This window comes from Spea bombifrons, chromosome 3, assembly GCF_027358695.1.
Source record: "Spea bombifrons isolate aSpeBom1 chromosome 3, aSpeBom1.2.pri, whole genome shotgun sequence".
In the NCBI taxonomy this organism is placed as follows: domain Eukaryota; kingdom Metazoa; phylum Chordata; class Amphibia; order Anura; family Pelobatidae; genus Spea; species Spea bombifrons.
In genome coordinates this window covers 42303950-42325096 of record NC_071089.1, presented here as the reverse complement: position 1 = coordinate 42325096, position 21147 = coordinate 42303950, and the positions used below count along the sequence as shown (strand labels likewise).

Here is a 21147-nt window from a genome sequence, read left to right as displayed (position 1 = left end):
ATAGCTCTTCAGGACCTCAGCGGCACTGTAGTATTATCACGGTGAACCCGTGAGCCAAACAGGTAGCTGGCTCCTAATCGCAGATGGCAACCACAAAGTCCGAGGCGAGGTACAAAAAGGATAATCCAGAAACAAGGTCAGGTCACACGCAATGGTCGAGGCAGGCAGCAAGGAACGTAGGTCAAAATCAGAAGGAAAGGTCTGGTACACTAGTAGAATTAATCAGGAGTGCTTAGGTACAGAGGCAATAATCAGCTTATACTTGAGCAATGATTTCTCAGTGGAAGGGGCTTTTATTGTTTGAATTTGGCGCCAAAATGACGTCATACGGAGAGACGCGTTGCCATAGCAACGCGTACGCAACTTCTACGGAGCCGGCGTCTATCTGCAGCAGCAGGGAGTAGACGCGTCCCCATGGTAACCTGAGAACGCGTCCTCCTCCCTGCTGGTCTCTGCTGGCAACGGAGGGGGCGTGCCTGCACGCAGCCTCTGCTCGTGTCTGTGAGCAGAGGCTGAGAGGAAACCCGACGCTGTGTTCTGCCGTCGCTGGAGCCGGGGAGAGGGTGAGTAGATTTATGACAAGTATAGAGAAGTATAGCAATACAGTGCTTTACCGCCCTGACAAGGGCAGCACGAGACTTACCCCAACAACAAGACAAGACTCGCATTGAGGTAAAACAGGAACTAACTTTACTAAGGAAGCTACAACCTACAACCAGCATGCATCACACAATATGTAAAAACAATATGCAGATCAAATGCAAATTAGTTATAACAGCACTCAAAAAGCACATGAATACAATCCTGCCATCAGAATCAATAATACTGGTCACACAGGCAGGAGGAAGGGTGAAACTGGGATCTAGAGAGCTCCGGCTCTCTCACTGTTGCCACCCTATACCCCTAATCAGATACAGGGTGACTTAAACATAAATCAAAGCAAAGGAACCAGATATGTATAGCTATAACCATCAAAAATAGCCGTGACCAAATAAAATCGCTGAGATGTACAGAACATTCCAAGAGCAATCAGAGACACACCGGTACATATATGTCAAAGGCAGAAGAATGAAATGTAAAGATGTAATACAAGAACAAAACAGAAACCAAAATGAAACTTATACATAAAACTTTTGAATATAAAGTTGTCTCCAGGCTACCCCAACCCTAAGCATCTCTCATCTCCCTACTGCCCACATTGTGCTGATAGTATTGCTGAATCTAAGTGTAGCAAAACAATCAAGTGTCATATCGTCCATATTTTCGCATGGGCCTCTAAACGGTCAGACTTAGTATATGTCAGAGCCTCCATATTTTTCAATGAAAATTAAGTCTTCCTTAAGGTGTAGAAGGGACGGTGGGCTAGTGGACTTCCAATTCCTCGCTATCAGACCATGTAAGGTCAAAGGTTAATAGCAAGAGGCAATACTCTTAGGTAGCGTGTCTAGCAATCCCACACGAATGGAAGGAAGTCCCTTAGGGTCTATAAACAAATAAAGGAGGGCAAAAACTTGCCTCCAAAAATTCTTCCAACATAAGTTGGAACAATTTGGAAAAACAGTGGCCAACCTTATTGGCACCATGTGCCACCTAAAGAGTACCTTCCGGTTTGCTTCAAAATGGTTACAGCAATGGGATATTCCAATATAATTCCTGACCTGAAAATTCTACACTGAGCTCCCATTCCCACGTTTTCATATATGGCAGTTTTTCAGGGTAGTTATGCGTAACTATGGAATCGTAGCATATTGAAATACCTGAAATATCTTTTTGTAGAGTTTCTAAAGGAGGCGATGGAATAATTGTAATAGTTATGGGAAAAAGCTTTATCATTGTGATTAATCTATCCTGATGTAGCCATAGTAGACATCCCATATTCGACATTCCGATCAGTTCTTGTTCAATAAGGAACCAATGTTCATTATTACTATGTTTATATTGTATCTTCCGGATGTGTGTTACATTGAGGCTAGCATGTTATCTCCTTAAACAGGGCACATTCAAACCTCCCTTACTTTTGCCAGCATAAATAATTTTCCTGGAGATTCTAGGTTTTTTTTTTTATCAGCCCAGGTAAATTTCTCGATACTTTTTTACCATTACATAAGAAGGCTTGCTTTTCCCTCAGAAATCTCATGGTGCTGTAACAACCACAAGGGATTCTGGGTAGGCACATGCAAATAAGGTTAGCAACAATCATCTTTTGCCTCTATATCCACTTTATACATAGATCCCTTGAAAGTAATTGCCCGCTGTACAAGACAGCCTTTAGACAAAAACTCGGGTAAGAGGTGCAATAGCCAGATCACCACTCATGATCAATACTTTTTTTGAAATATTTGTATCGAAGAGTTTGGGAGTCTAATTGGTATCATTCGTAGCAGATATAACCATTTAGGGATTATGTAGAATCTAATTACCATATTGGCTCGATTATAGGCCACACCCGAATATAGGCCGGACCCTAAAAGTTATTTGCTTTTGTAAAAAAAGATACTCAGTGGAACAGATATGCTGCCACTCTGTCCCCACGATGTGCCCTCCCAAGATATGCTGCCACTCTTTCCCCCCCGAGATATGCTGCCACTCTGCTCCCAAGATGTGCGCCCCCAAGGCATGCTGCCACTCTATCCCCCCCCCCGAGATATGCTGCCACTCTGCCCCTTAGAAATGTGCCCCCCCTCTAGACTTACCGGTGCAGACTCCCGGGGTCTTGCAGGGCCGGCGGGGGACATCTACGCAGTACGCGTATTCAAATTCAAGATTGTTAGCGTACATCGCGCAGACGTTCACTGGCTGGCCGGGATGTCTGCAGGAAGTGCTTTAACAATCTCCTTTGCCGGGACTCCCCCGTGGGAATTCCTGTAAAGGGAGATTGTTAAAGCACATCGTGCAGACGTGCCGGCAGCGGAGGCTGTTTACGCGCATCGCCGCTGTCGGGCATATGAATTGCACATTCCTGGGCATTATCATGCCTAACCATGATACGAATAATCCCTTCCACTCTGATATTTGTTCATCTCGTAGTTACTAGAATTAGCATCAATGATATGAGAAATCTTTAGTGGGATGACAACAGTTAAGTAATCAATTTTATTGGTTTCCCATGTAAAATCATATTTTCCTCCAGTTTTACTCGTCGAACCTGGAATATCCACCATCACCGCTTGTGTCTTTTTAATGTTTAGTTTATAATTAGAACATTTACTAAAGATTAATATTTCACCCATCAATGTGTTTAAATAGTTCTCTGGATCATATAGGGATATTAAAACATCATCAGCATATAAACTAATTTTATTTTCTACCTCCCCAATCCTAATCCCCTTAATTTCCCCATTGTACCTGATCCTGGACGCTAGAGGTTCTATGGTGAGAATTTAAAGTACGGGTACCCATGGGCATCCCTGTCTGGTGCCATTGGAAATACCGAACCATTCAGAACTAAACCACTGTTAGTGAGGACAGAGAGAAAGCTGACATCTTAAATGCTTATTTTCCCTTCTGTTTATACCAAGAAAGAACCAATGACGGAGCCCCTGCTGGCTAATTTTAAGGAACCGTTGCAGCAAACATGGAATTGGCTGACGCAAGAAAAAGTGCTCAAGCAATTAAATACTATTAAGGTAGACAAGGCCCCTGGACCGGATGTTATACACCCAAGGGTACTGTAGGAGCTAAGCCTAATTCTGGCCCAACCATTATTACTAATCTTGAGGGATTCTTTCAGCTCAGGCATAGTTCCATTAGATTGGCGCAAGGCAGATGTTGTGCCCATATTTAACCCCTTAATGACAAAGCCCGTACATGTACGGGCTCAAAATGCATTGTTTTCAATGGGTTTTGGGACCGCCCATTGTCCTTAAGGGGTTAAAAAGGGCTCAAAATCTCAATCTGGCAATTACAGGCCATTAAGCTTAACATCGGTAGTGGGGAAGTTATTTGAAGGGTTGCTAAAGGTATACATTCAAGATCATATCTTGATCCATAATCCAATTAGTTAGTAGAAGTCAACATGAATTTGAGAAAGACCGGTCTTGTCAAACCAACCTATTAGCATTTTATGAAGAAGTAAAAAATATAGACCTGAGTGTGGCTGTAGATGTGACTTTATCTGGACTTTGCTAAGGCATTTGATATGGTTCCACATAAAAGGCTACTCTACAAATTAACAGAAATAGGCTTAGGGGCAAATGTCTGCATGTGGATCGGAAATTAGCTAAAACATAGAATGCAGAGGGTTGTTGTGCATGGATGTTTCTCAGCCTGTACGCAAGTATTAAGTGGAGGGCCTCAGGGGTCTGTCCTGGGTCTTCTTGTTTTTAATTAATTTATAAATGATCTCCCAAGCTGCATTGAGAGCCATGTCACATTTTATGCTGATGACATGAAATTAGGCAGGGTAATTCAGACTAATCTTGATGTTTCTTCTTTGCAGGAAGATTTAGACAGAGTTGGGGACTGGGCGTGCAAGTGGCAGATGAGGTTCAATCAGTGGTGGGATTACATTATTTTAGTAACCACTTCCGAGAATTTGTATTAAAAAATAAATCTCTCACACACACACACACTAGGGCAGTCTCTCTCACACACACACACACTCACACACAGACTCAGGCAGTCTCTCTCACACACACACACAGACTCAGGCAGTCTCTCTCTCACACACACACAGACTCAGGCAGTCTCTCACACACACACACAGACTCAGGCAGTCTCTCTCACACACACTGTTATGGTCTAGCTGCTTTTCTGCTGCATTGCTGGAGGCTATACAGCCTGGCTGGGTTGCCATGGCTACACTCCTGTCACTCCTGTGACTCAGCCCATTGTCCAGCCCACAGCCAGCCCCTTTTGGCTATTTAAGCAGCTAAACTTCACTTCCTCCTTGCCCTTGTGTTGTTTCCGGCTGCAAGTGCTGTTCCTGTGTTCCTGTGTTCCTGTGTTCCTGTGTTCCTGTGTTCCTGTGTTCCTGTGTATGACCTGGCTTTCTCTGACGTCCATCCCGGCTCCTGATTCCTGGCTTGTTCCTGAGTTCGCTGATCTCTGTATTCCTGACCCCGGCTTGTCTGAGTACCTGTCTTGGTTCCTGACCCCGGCTTGTCTTTTGGTATATGCTTTTGGATCACGATTTGGCTTTGTTCACTATTGTCATTACAATAAAGGTGATTGCATTTTTACGTTTTGTGTCCGTCTGGTTCCTGGTCCCTAACATTACACAAGGGCCATGAACCCAGAAGGGGCAGGCAATCCACCAAATGTTTTTGCCAGGCTGGACCAGGTAGACCAGCGCATGGACCAATTTGCGTTAGCTCTCCAGACCTTGTTGCTCCGTACTGCACATCTGGTTCTGCCAGCTCAGGTCCCCACGACACAGGCTGCCTCTATACCTGCTGCTGCATCCGCTCCGTCTGCCACTGGTGATTTTAATACTGCCAGAGGCTTGACAGGGTCCGCCCCGCTTCCCGAGCGTTATGGGGGCGACCCTAATTTGTGCAGAGGTTTCCTGAACCAGGTCAGTATCTATCTGGAGATGGTACCTCAGGCCTTTGTGATTTGTGATTTCTTTACTCTCAGACAGGGCCTTGGCATGGGCGAATCCCCTTTGGGAGACACAGAAACCCTTAGTACACAATTACCCTGAGTTTGTTGCGTGTCTAAAACGGGTATTTCATGTACCGGCACGCTCTGCTTCGGCTGCCAAACGATTAATGTCCATTCGGCAAGGTACAAGGACGGTTTCGGACTATGCTATTGAGTTTCATACCCTGGCCGCTGAGGTTGGTTGGAATAATGAGGCTCTCGTGGCTGCTTTTTCTAATGGGCTCTCGGATATACTTAAGGATGAGGTTGCGGCCCGGGACCTTCCCAGTGAGTTGGAGGAATTGGTCTCTTTTTGTGTCCTTATTGACTCACGAATCCGTGAGAGACCATCCTTCCGGGAGCGCCTGCGGAGGCCTCCTATACGTTTAGCCCCGAGCTTTTCATCCCCACCCGTGCCTCCCTCTCCTCCCATGCCTCCTGGTCTCGACACTTCGGGCGTTGTGGAACCCATGCAGCTTGGATTTACCCGTCTCTCTGTTGAGGAGAGGGCCTTTAGGAGGAGGGAGGGTCTCTGTCTTTACTGTGACCCTGTGCGGTAAAGCAGGGCACCTGCTGCGAACTTGCCCTACACGTCCGGGAAAACGCCTGCACCTAAGGCTCCAGAGGGGACAGTCCTTAGGTGGCGTCTCGGCGTCCCCAGATGTCCAGAAGGATAAACCTCTAGTCTCGGTGGGTCTCACTTGGGGCAAGATTTCCGTCATTTCAGAGGCACTCATTGACTCGGGGGAAGCGGGCCTTTTTATTGACAGCAGCTTTGCTCAGAAGCACTCTATTCCGTTGCAGCTTCGGACTGCTCCGCTTGCTATTGAGGCAATCGATGGCAGACCGTTACAGCCCCCGCAGGTCACCCATGAAACCGCTCCTTTGTCTATGGCTGTCGGGGCTCTCCATCATGAAATTATTCAACTTCAGGTGATACACTCTCCTCATTATCCTGTGGTTTTAGGATATCCATGGTTGCGCAAACATAATCCCGTGTTTGATTGGGTAAGGGCAGAAGTCTTGGCATGGTCGCCTAATTGTTCCAAAACATGCCTAGGGAGAGTGGTGAAGGTGCTAACCACTTCTCCGGTCTCTTTGTTGCCTGAGGAGTATCAAGAGTTTCATGATGTTTTCGATAAGGGCCGGGCTGGTGAGCTCCCACCTCACCGCCCGTACAATTGCACCATTGAGCTGCAACCTGGTGCCATACCACCTCGAGGTCGAGTCTACTCATTATCTGTCGCAGAGAATAAGGCCATGGAGGAGTATGTTGCGGATGCGCTGCCCCGGGGGTTCATTCGTAAATCCTCTTCCCCTGCTGGGGCCGGATTCTTTTTTGTGAAAAAGAAGAGCGGCGAACTGAGACCCTGAATAGATTACAGGGGGCTCAACCGTATCACGGTTAAAAATGCCTACCCGATTCCACTCATTACCGAGTTATTCGATCGCTTAAAAGGGTCCAAGGTATTTACAAAGCTCGACCTGCGAGGGGCGTATAACTTAGTAAGGATAAAGGAGGGCCACGAATGGAAAACCGCGTTTAACATCAGGAGCGGGCATTATGAATACCTAGTTATGCCCTTCGGTCTCTGCAATGCCCCCGCGGTTTTCCAGGAATTCATAAATGATGTCCTAAGGGACATGCTCCAACAATGTGTGGTGGTATACCTAGACGATATTTTGATCCATTCCACCTCCATAGAAAGCCACCACGCTGATGTAGCCCGAGTCTTACAGAGGTTACGAGAGAATAATCTCTTTTGCAAATCGGAGAAGTGCGAATTCCACCACAAGCAGGTCACCTTTCTGGGGTACGTAATTTCAGAGGTCGGTTTCGCTATGGATCCTGAAAAACTCTTGTCTGTTCTCGAGTGGCCACAACCTGTAGGTCTCCGCTCCCTTCAACGGTTCCTCGGCTTCGCTAACTATTATAGGAAATTCATTCGGAATTTTTCCTCTATTGTTAAGCCTCTTACGGACATGACCAAAAAAGATGGCAATGCCTCTCTTTGGTCCCCAGGGGCCATCAAAGCTTTTGAGTCATTTAAGGCCGCTTTTGCCGCAGCTCCTGTTTTGGTACACCCGAAACCCGAACTTCCATTCATACTTGAGGTCGATACGTCTGAGACAGGGGTAGGCGCCCTCCTGTCTCAACGTCCTACTCCTGAGAGCCAGTTGCACCCATGTGGGTACTTCTCCAAGAAGCTAGGTGCTGCGGAATGCAACTATGAAATTGGTGACCGTGAGTTGCTTGCGATAATACTGGCTCTCAAAGAATGGAGGCATTTGCTTGAGGGAACTTCTGTACCAATCCTAATTCTCACGGATCATAAAAATCTCACCTACCTGTCCGAGGCTAAACGCTTAACTCCGAGGCAGGCCCGTTGGGCATTATTTTTATCCCGTTTTAATTATGTGGTCTCGTACCTGCCGGGGACCAAAAATGTCCGGGCCGATGCTCTCTCTAGACAGTTCTCGAAAGCTAAAGAGGAGTGTCCTCCTAGTCCGATTATTCCCCCGGACCGAGTACTGGCTACCATACGTACCAGCATAACATCTCCCCTCGGGGACAGAATACGGGCAGCTCAGGTAGATGCACCTGCTGAAACCCCTCAGGGCGATGTTTTGTACCTGTCAACCTGCGTACCAAGTTACTCTCCACTTATCATAATCCTAAATCAGCAGGTCATCCCGGGAGGAACCAACTTCTCTGGTCGGTTTCCCGTCTCTACTGGTGGCCAGGAATTAACAAAGATATTGTTGCCTTCGTAGCAGCCTGTCCAGTCTGCGCGCAGACTAAATCACCCCGTCACCTTCCAGTGGGCCTTCTCCAACCCATACCTACTAGTGAGAGGCCATGGTCTCACCTTGCCATGGATTTCATAGTCGACCTTCCGCTGTCTAACGGTAACACAGTTATCCTCATGGTTGTTGACCGGTTTTCTAAAATGATACACTGCATACCATTCAAAAAGCTCCCTTCCGCTAAGGAGTTGGCTACAGTTTTTATCAAGGAGATCTATCGGCTACATGGGGTTCCCAAAGTCATACTTTCTGACCGGGGTAGCCAGTTTGTCTCGAGATTTTGGAAGGCCTTCTGTGCGCAACTGGGTATCCAACTCTCCTTCTCCTCGGCCTACCACCCACAATCTAATGGGGCTGCGGAAAGGGCCAATCAGGGCTTGGAGCAATTCCTGCGGTGCTACATCTTGGACCACCAAAATAACTGGTCGGATCTGCTACCCTGGGCGGAATTTGCTCATAATAGTGCTGTCTCGGCCTCTACCCGGTTCTCCCCTTTCATGGTGAATTATGGGTATCAGCCCTCCATGATTCCTGATAATTTCACTTCCCAGGGGATTCCGGCACTGGAGGATCATCTCCAGCAGATCCGTTCCACATGGGTGCAGGTTCAGGAGGCACTTCAACGCTCACAACAGTGTCAGGAGCTCCAGGCTAATCGTAAACGCCTACCCGCGCCTTCCTATCAGGTCGGGGAGAGGGTCTGGTTATCCTCCAGAAATCTCCACCTCCGGGTGCCCTCCGAGAAACTGGCTCCCCGGTATGTGGGGCCTTTCCGTATCCTTCGACGGGTAAACCCTGTGGCCTATGCCCTGGATCTTCCTTCTAACATGCACATCCACAATGTGTTCCATGTCTCTCTGTTGAAACCTCTGGTCTGTAATCGTTTTACTACAGTCACTCCTCGCCCCCGTTCGGTGACTGTAGACAACCATGAGGAGTTCGAGCTCCGCTCCATAGTCGACTCTCGTTGGTTCCGTGGGAAGCTCCAGTATTTGGTCCATTGGAAGGGGTACGGTCCCGAGGAGAGATCTTGGGTTCCAGCCTCAGATGTCCATGCTCCCGCTCTCCTTCGTGGCTTTCACTCGTGTTTTCCCCTCAAACCCGGCCCTGCTCCACGGGGAGGGGGTCGTTGAGGAGGAGGTACTGTTATGGTCTAGCTGCTTTTCTGCTGCATTGCTGGAGGCTATACAGCCTGGCTGGGTTGCCATGGCTACACTCCTGTCACTCCTGTGACTCAGCCCATTGTCCAGCCCACAGCCAGCCCCTTTTGGCTATTTAAGCAGCTAAACTTCACTTCCTCCTTGCCCTTGTGTTGTTTCCGGCTGCAAGTACTATTGCTGTGTTCCTGTGTTCCTGTGTATGACCTGGCTTTCTCTGACGTCCATCCCGGCTCCTGATTCCTGGCTTGTTCCTGAGTTCGCTGATCTCTGTATTCCTGACCCCGGCTTGTCTGAGTACCTGTCTTGGTTCCTGACCCCGGCTTGTCTTTTGGTATATGCTTTTGGATCACGATTTGGCTTTGTTCACTATTGTCATTACAATAAAGGTGATTGCATTTTTACGTTTTGTGTCCGTCTGGTTCCTGGTCCCTAACACACACACACACACACACACGCAGTCTGTCAGGAACTGGGTCCATACAGACGATGTAGTCCAGAACGAAGATAAAGCCTGCAGGCACCCTGGAACAGGCATGAGACATAGCACTAGACTCATGTGCGGGATACTGCAGGCTGGGAGTGTGGAAGCTAAGCAGAGTAATAGCTGAAACATAGCGAGCAAGGGATAGGGAGACCAGGCAAGAAACATAACAGACAAGATATAGGGCATTACATGGAACAAGACAAGGAATACTCAAGAGCAGACATGAACAGGACAGGAGACCCCTCTACCGGGGATACAAGACAGGACAGGTCAGGACACCCCACAGGTTACATACCAGACTGACACACATAAACTAGCCTAGGACTATATGATAACTATTGGACATTCTGTCACATCTTATGGACATAGTATGCTTAGCCCACCACGTACTCCAATGACGGTGGGTCCTAACGCTAAAGCCTGCTTACAGAGGTACGAAACAAACCAAACATGGAATCCAAACACATAGCACTGAGACATACCTTTAGACTGCAGACTGAGACAAACATAACGGGTGGGGCACACCTATGAAGGAAACAGAGCTGAAGCAAAGAACAGAACTAAAAGCAAGGAATGGAAGATCAGAAGAGAGCATAAGGAAATCCAGGAATGGATTGAAGCAAAACAGAGAAACTAAAGCAAGATTGAGATATGCAGCTCCGCAGCCTGGGTAGAATGTGACACAGTGTAACACAGACTCTGGCAGTCTCTCTCTCTCTCACACACACACAGACTCAGGCAGTCTCTCTCACACACACAGAGACTCAGGCAGTCTCTCTCACACACACACAGAGAGACTCAGTCAGTCTCTCTCTCACACACAGAGACTCAGGCAGTCTCTCTCGCACACAGAGAGACTCTGGCAGTCTCTCTCTCACACACTGACAAAGATGCCTATAGGAAACTGGGGACAGAGTTTGCCTTTGCCCCCAGTTTCTCATAGGCATCTTTGTCACTAAACATGGGACTATGGGAAGCTATTTAGTGACAAAGATGCCTATAGGAAATTGGGGACAGAGTTTGCCTTTGCCCCCAGTCTCCCATAGCCATCTTTGTCCCAGCCTCCCACTGCCAAGCATGCCCCAGTTACTTCAACTTTCCTGACCGAAGACCCAGATGCGCATTCTGTTGGATTCCTGCTGTCAAACATCCGCTGATGCTGCCGGCGGCTCCACCCACCCTCCTCACTGAACGGGGCTGGCACCAACCACAAAGGTCATTGAGCAGCGCTGGTGCCGCCCACAAAAGTTATTGATCGGCGCCGGCTGACTCACTTCTATTTCGAATCGATAGGCGTGGCATTTTAAGAAGCCATCCCCGTTGATCCGAAATAGAATTGAGTCAGGTGGCCAGGGCGACTCAGTGACCTTCGTAGGCGGTGCCAGCCCCGTTCAGTGAGAAGGGGGGGGTGACGTCCGCTGCTGCCAGAAAGGAGGATCCAAGTCCCTTGCAGCGCCGCGGGGGATCTGGATCCTAAACCCAATTATAGGCTGCATAACCACTTTAAGTGGGGGGAAAGTGCGGCCTATAATAGGGTAATTAAGAAATGGTTCGCGCAAACCGGCTGAATCCCACCACTGGGTTCAGTATAGAGAAACGCAAAGTTATGCATTATGGTAAAAATAATAAAAATGCAACCTATTCTTTACATGGAATATCCTTGGGGGAAACTACCAATTAGAAGGATTTAGGAATAACAGTTGACAACAGACTTGACGACAGTGCGTAATGCCAGCAAGCAGCTGCGAGGGCCAATAAGGTTTTGGCATGCATAAAAAGAGGTATTGATGCAAGGGAGGAGGATATCAACCTACATAGTCACATTTTGTTTCATTTTAATTAAATTATAATTTGCTTTAGAGATAAGATGTTTTTTAATTTCGCTTTTAACTTTAATCATCCTTGAGATAGAGGAATCGTCAAGAGCCTCCCCACATTTTCTTTTTAAATTACTCAGAGTAATATACAAGCTTTTTCATTCTCTTTATTCTAATACTGGCCGCTTTTTGATTAGGTATCCTCTCATAACACATTGGTAATGTCTTAAGGTATTAGCGGGAATTGGTATTGGAAGTGCTTGGAAAAGCTACATTAATTTAGGGAGAGCAGCCATTTTGGCAGCCGTTACGCGTCCTAGCCAGAATATCTCAAATTTGGTCCATGATTGACGATCTTGTCTAATGGTCGGCCACGATTTCACAAAATTAGTATGAAATAAAGATAAAAAGTGTTGGGTGAGTTTAATACCCAGGTAGTTTAAAAAGTCTTTCCTCCAGTCAAAAGGATACGGCATCTGTAGGTATATTGAGTGGGAGGGCTTGTGTCTTGCTAGCATTATTTTTAGAATAAGAAAGTTTACTGTAGTCGTCAAGAAGTCTTAAAAGGGGGGGGAATCGATTGTAAAAGGATGTGAAAGGGCTAGAATGATACCGCGAATAAACAAACTTTATGGATCTGGTCTTTAAGTTGGAATCCCTGAATGAGGCTATGATTTCTAATTGCAGCTGCTAAGGGCTCCAAAGCTAATACAAAAATGAGGGAGGATAGGGGCAGCCCTGACGGGTTCCATTGGTAATAGAAAATCTATCAGAATAAAATCCACAATAAAGAACTCTCGCTGATGGTGAATCGTACACGGTGCAAATAGGAGTAATAAACAAATCAGGGATATGGAACGCTTTAAGGGTATAAATCATGTTTACCCAATGGAGGCAATCAAACGCCTTTTCGGCGTCAAGCAAAAGAAGCAACAGCTCTCGTTGAGCGTTTTCTAAGTCAGCTATAATGTCAATAAGAAGTCTAGTATTATCTGAGGCCTGTCTTCCCAGAATGAAGCCCACCTGGTCTTTATGGATTAAAGCATGGAGGTAAGTGTTCAGACGATTGGACAATACCTTAGCATACAGTTCAGTGCTCACTAAGGAAATAGGACGAAAATTAGAACAGGTATCAGTAGATTTGCCAGGTTCAGGTATAGTTATTATCAAGGCTTCAAGCATTTTACTGTCACGAAAAAAGCAATTAAAAAGATCTGTCAGGTGAGGAAGCAGAACTTCAGCCCTGGGGATTTATGAGGTTTAACGTTTCGGATAGCTAATTTGATCTCTAATGTAGTGATGAGGTCTGCGATTTGAGAGTCTGGAGAGAGTTTCGAATTATCCTTAAGATTATATAGATTAACATAATATTGAGCAAATGCGTTGGCAATGAATCCTGATGGGTTCGCCACCCTGGAAAGAAAGGAAAGGAATCCGAGATAGAGCCTGTGTCACGTTTGCTAGCACCAAAGGCACTCACCGCAGGAGTTCTTCTGCACAGGGAACCACCAGGTAACTCAGGACGATCCCAACAGTGAGGAGGCCGCAGTGCTATCAGAAAAAGGTAGGTACTGAGCTGAAGCAGCGAGGGACAGCAAGCAGCAGGTAAGTAGGACAGGATGGTTGAGTCTTTAACACAAAGCAGGTAGTCAGACGATCCAGGGTTCAGGTACACGATGCAGGCAGTCAGACGAGCAAGGGGTCAGGTACACGATGCAGGTAGTCAGACGAGCCAGGGGTCAGGTATACCAAGCTGAGACCGGCGAACCGGTAAGTAATGCTCTCTGGGGATTCCTATGGCGGTTAACAGCTTTTATTCTGTTCGCTGCCGAATCCCCAGATCTGCCTTCTCGCTTCCTGCACTGGCGATCGGCCTGCTGATTGCCAGTGGAGGAAGACTGGGGAACAAGAACGGCAACTCGGGGGGTGCGTGCGGATGCCCTACGGAAACGGAGGCCGAGATATCTTCCTCCGGTCTCCGTGACCCGCGAGCGGGCCGCTGCACATTAGTACCTGGGACCGCAACCGGGATCGTGACATTACCCCCTCCTCGAGGGCCGGCCAACAGCCACAACGTCCCAGGTTGGTGGGATATATGAGGTGAAAAGACCGGACCGTAACCCTTCCAGTGAACTAAATAAAGAACAGAGTTTCTGACCTTCTTGGAATCCAGGATGGATTGAACCTCGTACTCAACATGGGAATCAAGCATAACCGAACGAGGGCGAGGAATGGATCTGGTGAAACGGTTGCAGGTGAGGGGTTTAAGCAGGGAAACATGAAAGACACAAGGCATTCTGAGGGAGGAGGGAAGGCTAAGTTCATAGGCAACTGGATTAATCCTAATGCGGAATTCGAAAAGGACCAATGTAACTAGGGGCAAGTTTCATGGAGGGGACTCTGAGCTTAATGTTTCTTGTGGATAACCATACACGATCGTTAGGCATATAGGACGGACCCAAATGACGACGACGATCAGAATGCCATTTGTATCTGAGGGTTGCTGCGGACAAAGAGTGGTGGACTTTGTTCCATACAGATGGTAATTGTTTAACCCCTTCCGGACCGGGACGTACCTGGTACTTCCTGGTCATATGTCACCACCAGACCGGGGCGTACCAGGTACGTCATCCCCAAAAACCGCCCCTATATCGGCACAATTGTGGTGATCGCGGGGGTGCGGCTGCTATCTGCCCATGAGTCTGGGCAGACCAGCACAGCCACTCCAAGCCCGCCCCAAGCCTGTGATCACTCCCACGGAGCTTTCACAGACAGCTTCAGGAAAGGGGGTGGGATGACACAACATCCCCCTGCTGCCTGATCGCTCCATGAGAGCGTCAGTGCAGCGTTAACCCCTTCAATGTCGCGATTGCCGCATTTTAGGGGTTAATACCCATTTTGTACAGGGCTCTGCTGCTGGTGGTCTTCCAGGCAGACCAGCAACAGCAAAGACGAGCCCCCCACAAGTCCTTTGATCACTCCTGTAGGCATGGAAGCCTACAGGAGTGATCAAAGAGACTCCCTGCAATCGCTGGTCTATAGACCAGCAATTGTGTCCCAGCTCCCAGAGGCAGCTTCAGGGACAGGGGGAGAGGGTTCTTCGGTCTCCACATGAGACCAGCCTCAACCCTCCCCCTGCTGCCTGATCGGTTCATGAGAGCGACAGTGCAACGTTAACTCCTTCAATGCCGCAATGTGTATGACACAATCGCGGCATTGCAGGGGTTAACATTTGTCCCCACAAGCTTGTGGGGACTAAATAGCAGTCAATGCTGTGCTCCAATGGAGCATCAGCATTGAAAGCGTTAACAAAAATTATAAAAAAAAAAATTGGGAAAAAAAACTCCAAAAGTGTATTTGGGTATTTGTCCTGTTTTTGGAAACGCCTCATATGCCTGGTATTTTCATTTATTTTGGCATTTACAGGATTAAATATAAATGACGCGCATCACTGTTTCTAAACAAGAATTTTTTTATAAGAAAAGAAAGTATATATTTATAAGATGACATCCCAAAGTATTTTACTTGGGGCATTTTAACACTTTTTATTTAACCATTTTAGTGCCAGTCTGTCCTAAACATTGCAGTAAAATTTCATTGTTTTCATTTTTACAAACCCATTTAATCTGAACACAGTATTTCAGGATTTTTTTTTTCTGGGTACATAAAATGACTGAAACAACTTGTGATTTGTATTTAGAAACACCCCCCCCCCGAGTACAGGAATACCCCATATACATGGGTAGGGCATGTCTCTTTGGCACTGCGGGTTCAAAATTGGAACATGGGCATTTCAGTTTTCAAACATGGAATTTTGACAGATTAGTTTTCTGGGTCCAGGTCTCATCTGAGACACATAGATGTCCCATATTTCATTTTAACCCCCTAAAACTATATATTTCCTTAAACTAGACAGCTCAGGGAATCTAGTTAGGGGCATATTGGCCTGTCCCATGCAGCTGATTCCACACCAGCGCCTTCCAGATTTAGTCTAACAAACAAAGAAAAACATTTTCACATCCACTTTGCGGTTTCACCATGATTATTTTTCTGAGTAGATGTGTGAAAAAAACAAAATAGGTCTTGATTTGTGTTCAGTAACACCCCCTGAGTACAGCGATACCCCACATGCATAGATAAGTCATGTTTCTAAGACATTGCGGAGTCAAAACTGGAACATGCGCATTTCAATTTTTAAACTTTTTTAAATATTTTTTTTATCAGATTACTTGTAAGTGACAGGTTTAGGCCACTGACATAAATCAGGGAGACAGATCAATAATCAGCGACTTAAAATGTCACCTACAAGTGATCAGGTAATAATTATGTTTTTTTTTTTTTTAAATTAATAATTTGTGTTTTTTCATAATTACCCTAGATGACCCCTCTCTCTGTAGGGCAGGCTCATCCAGGGGCTGCCATAATGATCCGATCACTCCTATTGGCCAGGAGTGATCTGATCATCATCAGCCCAGCCCAGCATTTGATCTGGAAGCACCCTGGACTTTCAGGTCAGTGCTGTTATTTTATTTATTTATTTTTTTTAATTATTTATTGAAGCACAGCATTGACTGATATTTAGTCCTCACAAGCTTGTGGGGACTAATATTAACCCCTGCAATGCTGCGATGGGGGTCATACACAATCGCAGCATTGAAGGGGTTAATTGAGCAAGAGAGGGGGTAGGGGTTAATTGAGCAAGAGAGGGGGTAGGGGTTAATTGAGCAAGGGAGGGGGTGGGAGCTGGTCTCCACACTCATGTGGAGACTAAAGAACCCTGTCTCCCTGTCCCTGAAGCTGCCTCTGGCAGCTGGGACACAATCTCCCATAGACTGGAGATTGCAGAGGAGGAGTCTCTTTGATCAGTCCTACAGGACTGATCAAAGGGCTTGTGGGGGCTCGTTTTTGCTGTTGCTGGTCTGCATGGGCTTCCAGACAGACCACCAGCAGCAGAGCCCCATACAAAATGGGAATTAACCCCTTCAATGCCGCACCTCAGTTTCTACACATGAGTAGAAACTGAGGCAACAATCTGAGATGGGGAGATAATAGGTTCAGGTTCGGAGGTAGTGTCAGTATCTGATGCGAACTGCCTAGACAAGGCATCGGGCTTAATATTCTTAGTTAAGCGTTGAAGTTGCCAGTCAGGAAGTCAGGAAGCTGTTGAAGAGTCACAGATTCTGCAATACCTCTGACTCGGACGTTGTTACGCCTGCTGCAGTCTTCCATCCTAGCCAATTTAGTTTTGAGGGTGTCATGATCCTCCTCTAGTATGTTAAACTGGTCTACTAAGTCATTATAGGCACTGCTAAACTCCTCCATTTTATTTTCTAGATGAGAGGTTCTCTCCCACAAGACTTGTATATCGGTTTTAATTTCTTTAGCTAATTCCCTTAAGTCTCCTTGTAGAGAGTTACGTAGGTCATGTAGCATATTTTTGAGTGACTCTTCGGAAATCTTAAGACTTACTTCAGGATCTCCCCCAGGAACATCAGATGTTGGCGAGGTCTTCCCAGAGCTAGGCCTCTCCCACGTGTTATCCGCCCTCTTGCGTCGTGGGGTGAAGAAATCCACCTGTTTCTCCTGCCATTCCTGTTTCTTAGTGGCTCTGGAAGCCATTTGTCAGCACCGGGGACCTGACATGATGAAGCAAGGTAGGTTTCGCCACGGTGTGTGTCTGGCTGTCGAAAATGCCGCTACTTGATCTCGATGGAAGCGGAGCTAAGTTAATTTGCGGCCATCACCAAGCTCTGCTAAACCACGACCCCCAGCTTCCTTTTTTTTTTTAAAATGAACTAAGATGGGGGAGGACAACATAACACTAGGTAGGGGATTTTATCAACCAATTGTATACTTTATCATATTACCCTCATATTTCATGAATTACAAACAGAAAAAGATGGTAAAAGTCAGAAATAAATATTTTACTATAAAAAGAAAATGCATAAACAACCCAGATTATAGGCCGGCTGCTAGTATTATAGTTATTGCTTTTTGGTTTTGCCAGTTGAAGATATGGCAATTTCTAGTGTTATGCAGAGGAATAGTCTTAAACAGCCTTAGTTGACATATATTGCAGCACAATTTTTTTTTATATATAATGAGAGGATAACCAGTTCACCCCAGTCTTTTTCTTTTAGTTGAGCTTTTCAAACACAGGCAAACAGAATGCACAGATAATTATGGTGTGGGATGAGCATGAATGTTTGCCCTCAGTTGACAATGGTAGGTATATCTAATCTCACCCACAGTAGCATGCGTATTTAAACCTATCCTCTAGGTACAAGCACATTTCTTGTTGAACCTCATGAATGTAACTGTGAAGACGAACATCACTTAGGTGGCATAGGGAATGATTAAAAGAGATAGGAGAGGGTGGTAACTGGTAGCCTGACATACCTTTGCCAAGGGCTCTCAGAAAAGTTATTGCTGCATACTATGATGAAAATGAATTATTACTCTAAACGCCTCTTCACCCATTTTGCTGAGCCACTAACTTTCAGTATGTTATACTAATCTGGCCAAAATACTAAATATTTCATCACTATATACTCACAGTTTGCATGTGTGCCAGCACGACTTGTGCACTTTGATGGAAGTGCTGAAAGATCCTTTGTAACACTCTTGGTTGATTTTTTGGAGGTGGAGTCATCCTTCTTATTGCTTGCAGTGGCAATTTTGGAAGACATAGGTGCTTTTGTTTGCTTGAGTTCAGTTGCTCCTATGGCCATGTTGCTGTGCTCTAAAATGGCAACAAGTAAACTACCCACTTACGATATATAATCAGATAACAAATGGCATGTAACACTACTACATGAATACAAATTCTCAAAATGCACAACACAAGCATGCAACTTAACCATCCACTGGGACTGATACTTACCACCAATGTGGTTTACTTTCTGGTTTGTTGGCTTAGGAAGAGGGGCTGGTGGCTGCTGACTAGCACGCCATGCAGTCTGTTTTGCAGCAGTATCTGCTTTCTTATGGCTGCCATGCACTTCTACATTTTTGGGAGGGAGATATTGTTTTCTTTGTTTGGGTTGAGGTTGGGCAGTGGCTGATAACAATTCTGGACTTGTGTGCAGCTTCTCTAAAAATAAAAAGTCGACATAAAGGTCTACTAACAAAACACTTGCATATAAAGCTGGAAAAAACACACAGTGTAAGCAAATTAAAACACATGACTTGTTAAAATTTAAAAAAACGGTAATATAGAATTAGATTGTTATGGAATCTTAAGATGGTAAAATAATAAGAACATTCTTGGCAGGTGCTAGTTGGCAAAAAATCTGAAGCTAAACTCCAATTGTAACTATGACCAGGGGTGCAGGAATATGGGTTTTATGGTGTTATGTGACTGTAGGAAGGTAAGAATAGCTGAACATGATAGTAGAGGGGACAAGGAGTAGTGTGTGTGCAAAGAGTTAGAGTTAGAGTCCGAGTATCTATATGTATAGAGTGTAAATGTATGGTGTTGGAATGTGTGTGTGTATGTATATGGTGTTTGTGTGGGTTCATGTGTATTACAGCATGTGTATAGTGGATTGTATGGTGTTGCCTGTGTTACTGCCTGGGATTAGCATGTGTGTGTTTCGCTACATGGTATTATGCATGTGTTACTGTAAAATGTCTGTAAGCATATGGTGTTAACATGTGTGTCTGTATCAGGGGTAGCATTTCTCGCCATCAGATACCCCCTTCTTTCTCCCCATCAGATACCTCTTTCCTCATTACTACTCGCGGGTACTGGGTACATCGCTGCGTCTTCGGTCCTCTTAGTCTCCACTGCATCCCGCGTGCCCTCACTCAACTTTATGCTCTGTGCTGGGTTTTAAACTTGCCACTCGGTGGACACCCCACCTCCGTGCGTGAAGTCACCCGAGCGCGTTCCCTGCAGTCTCCATTCGGGGACGTAAAAAGTGTGTTGAGGGCGCGCGCTTAGAAGCAGTCACGCTGGAAGCATGGGAGGAAGCAGGAGACGCAACGCTGGATAGTGGGTACTCAGGTGAGTGGCTTTGTCTGGGTTTGGTATGTGGACAGGGTGAAACGACCCCCCCCCCCTCGGTTCCTACGCCAACTCTGTATGGTGTCAGTGTATTTTAGTGTATAGTGTCAGAATATGGTTAGTATTTGGAGTTATCGTGTGTGTGGTTGTCAGAATACGGTGTTAGTTTGACTGTTACATAGTTCATAAGGTTGAAAAAAGACCTAAGTCCATCAAGTTCAACCCTTCTACCTAACCTTCCTATTCTTGATCCAAAAGATGTGTGTATCATTGTGTCACTATTACGCTGGACTATTAAGGAAGGTCGTCCCCGCAGAAGTTCTTCTGCCCAAACTACTGCTACTGAGAGGGGAGTTCCCGGCAGCAGCAGTCCAGGACTTAGATGATCCCAACAGTGGACAACCTCCCACCAGCTGGAGATAGGTTCTGAGCAGCAGCAGCAAGGCGCAGCACAAGACAGGAACCCAATGCGGGAAGTCAGACGAGCCAAGGGTCAGATTCACAGAGCGGGTAGTCAGACGAGCCAGGGGTCAAAACCAGAAGTCACAGGCGAAGGTACCAAATCGTAGAGCAAAGGAGTATCAGGCAAGCCAAAGGTCAAAACACGAAACTGGTAGCACGAGCAGAATTCACAAAACTGAAAGACCACAACAGGGTGCCTGTGAAAGGCACAGCCGGCTTTTAAAACTGGCGCCATTTCACAAGCCTCTCCCGGACCAGAACAAAAACCACGCCCCCCAGCCGTCCATCAATTCCCCAGTAGCACGCAGCGTGCCCGGGAGGCGGACCGACGACCGGAGGACGGGTAAGTACTCAAGCTCCGGGAACTGCTGTTCCCGGAGCTGAATCTCCCCGTCGTGTACCTCGGGCGGAGGATTGTCCGCTGCCCGGGGAGATGTTCTCCTGGGACCCACGGCCACTACTCCGCCCGCCCGCTACTAACACCTGTGCCGCGAGCGGAGGACCGCCCGTCGTCCCGAACGGCCGGCGTTCGAGAACCGCGGCCAGTCCTCCTCCCGGCGGCATCCGGAGCCGGGACAGTGACATTACCCCCCCTTGAGGGCCGACCATAGGCCGACACATACCAGGTTTATGCGGGAATTTCCTATGAAAAGCCCGGAGCAATGTAGGAGCATATAGATCCCGAGCACGAACCCAAGACCTCTCTTCGGGACCATACCCCTTCCAATGAACCAGGTAAGAGACTGAGTTCCTAACCTTTTTGGAATCTAAAATAAACTGCACCTCATATTCAACCTGGGAATCAATGACAACAGGACGAGGACG

General features: G+C 46.6%; 1 protein-coding gene across 2 annotated transcripts in view; it reads right to left on the bottom strand.

Moving 5' to 3' along the window:
- PHACTR2 (phosphatase and actin regulator 2) overlaps positions 1–21147 on the bottom strand; it is a 222831-nt gene that overhangs the window by 60324 nt on the left and 141360 nt on the right. For both annotated transcript variants that reach the window (XM_053460869.1, XM_053460868.1), the window contains exons 5-6: positions 18736–18945; positions 18409–18594 (exon numbers count right to left, since the gene is read on the bottom strand). In XM_053460869.1, coding sequence (XP_053316844.1) covers positions 18409–18594; positions 18736–18945 — 396 coding nt within the window. The remainder of the gene's footprint in view (positions 1–18408; positions 18595–18735; positions 18946–21147) is intronic.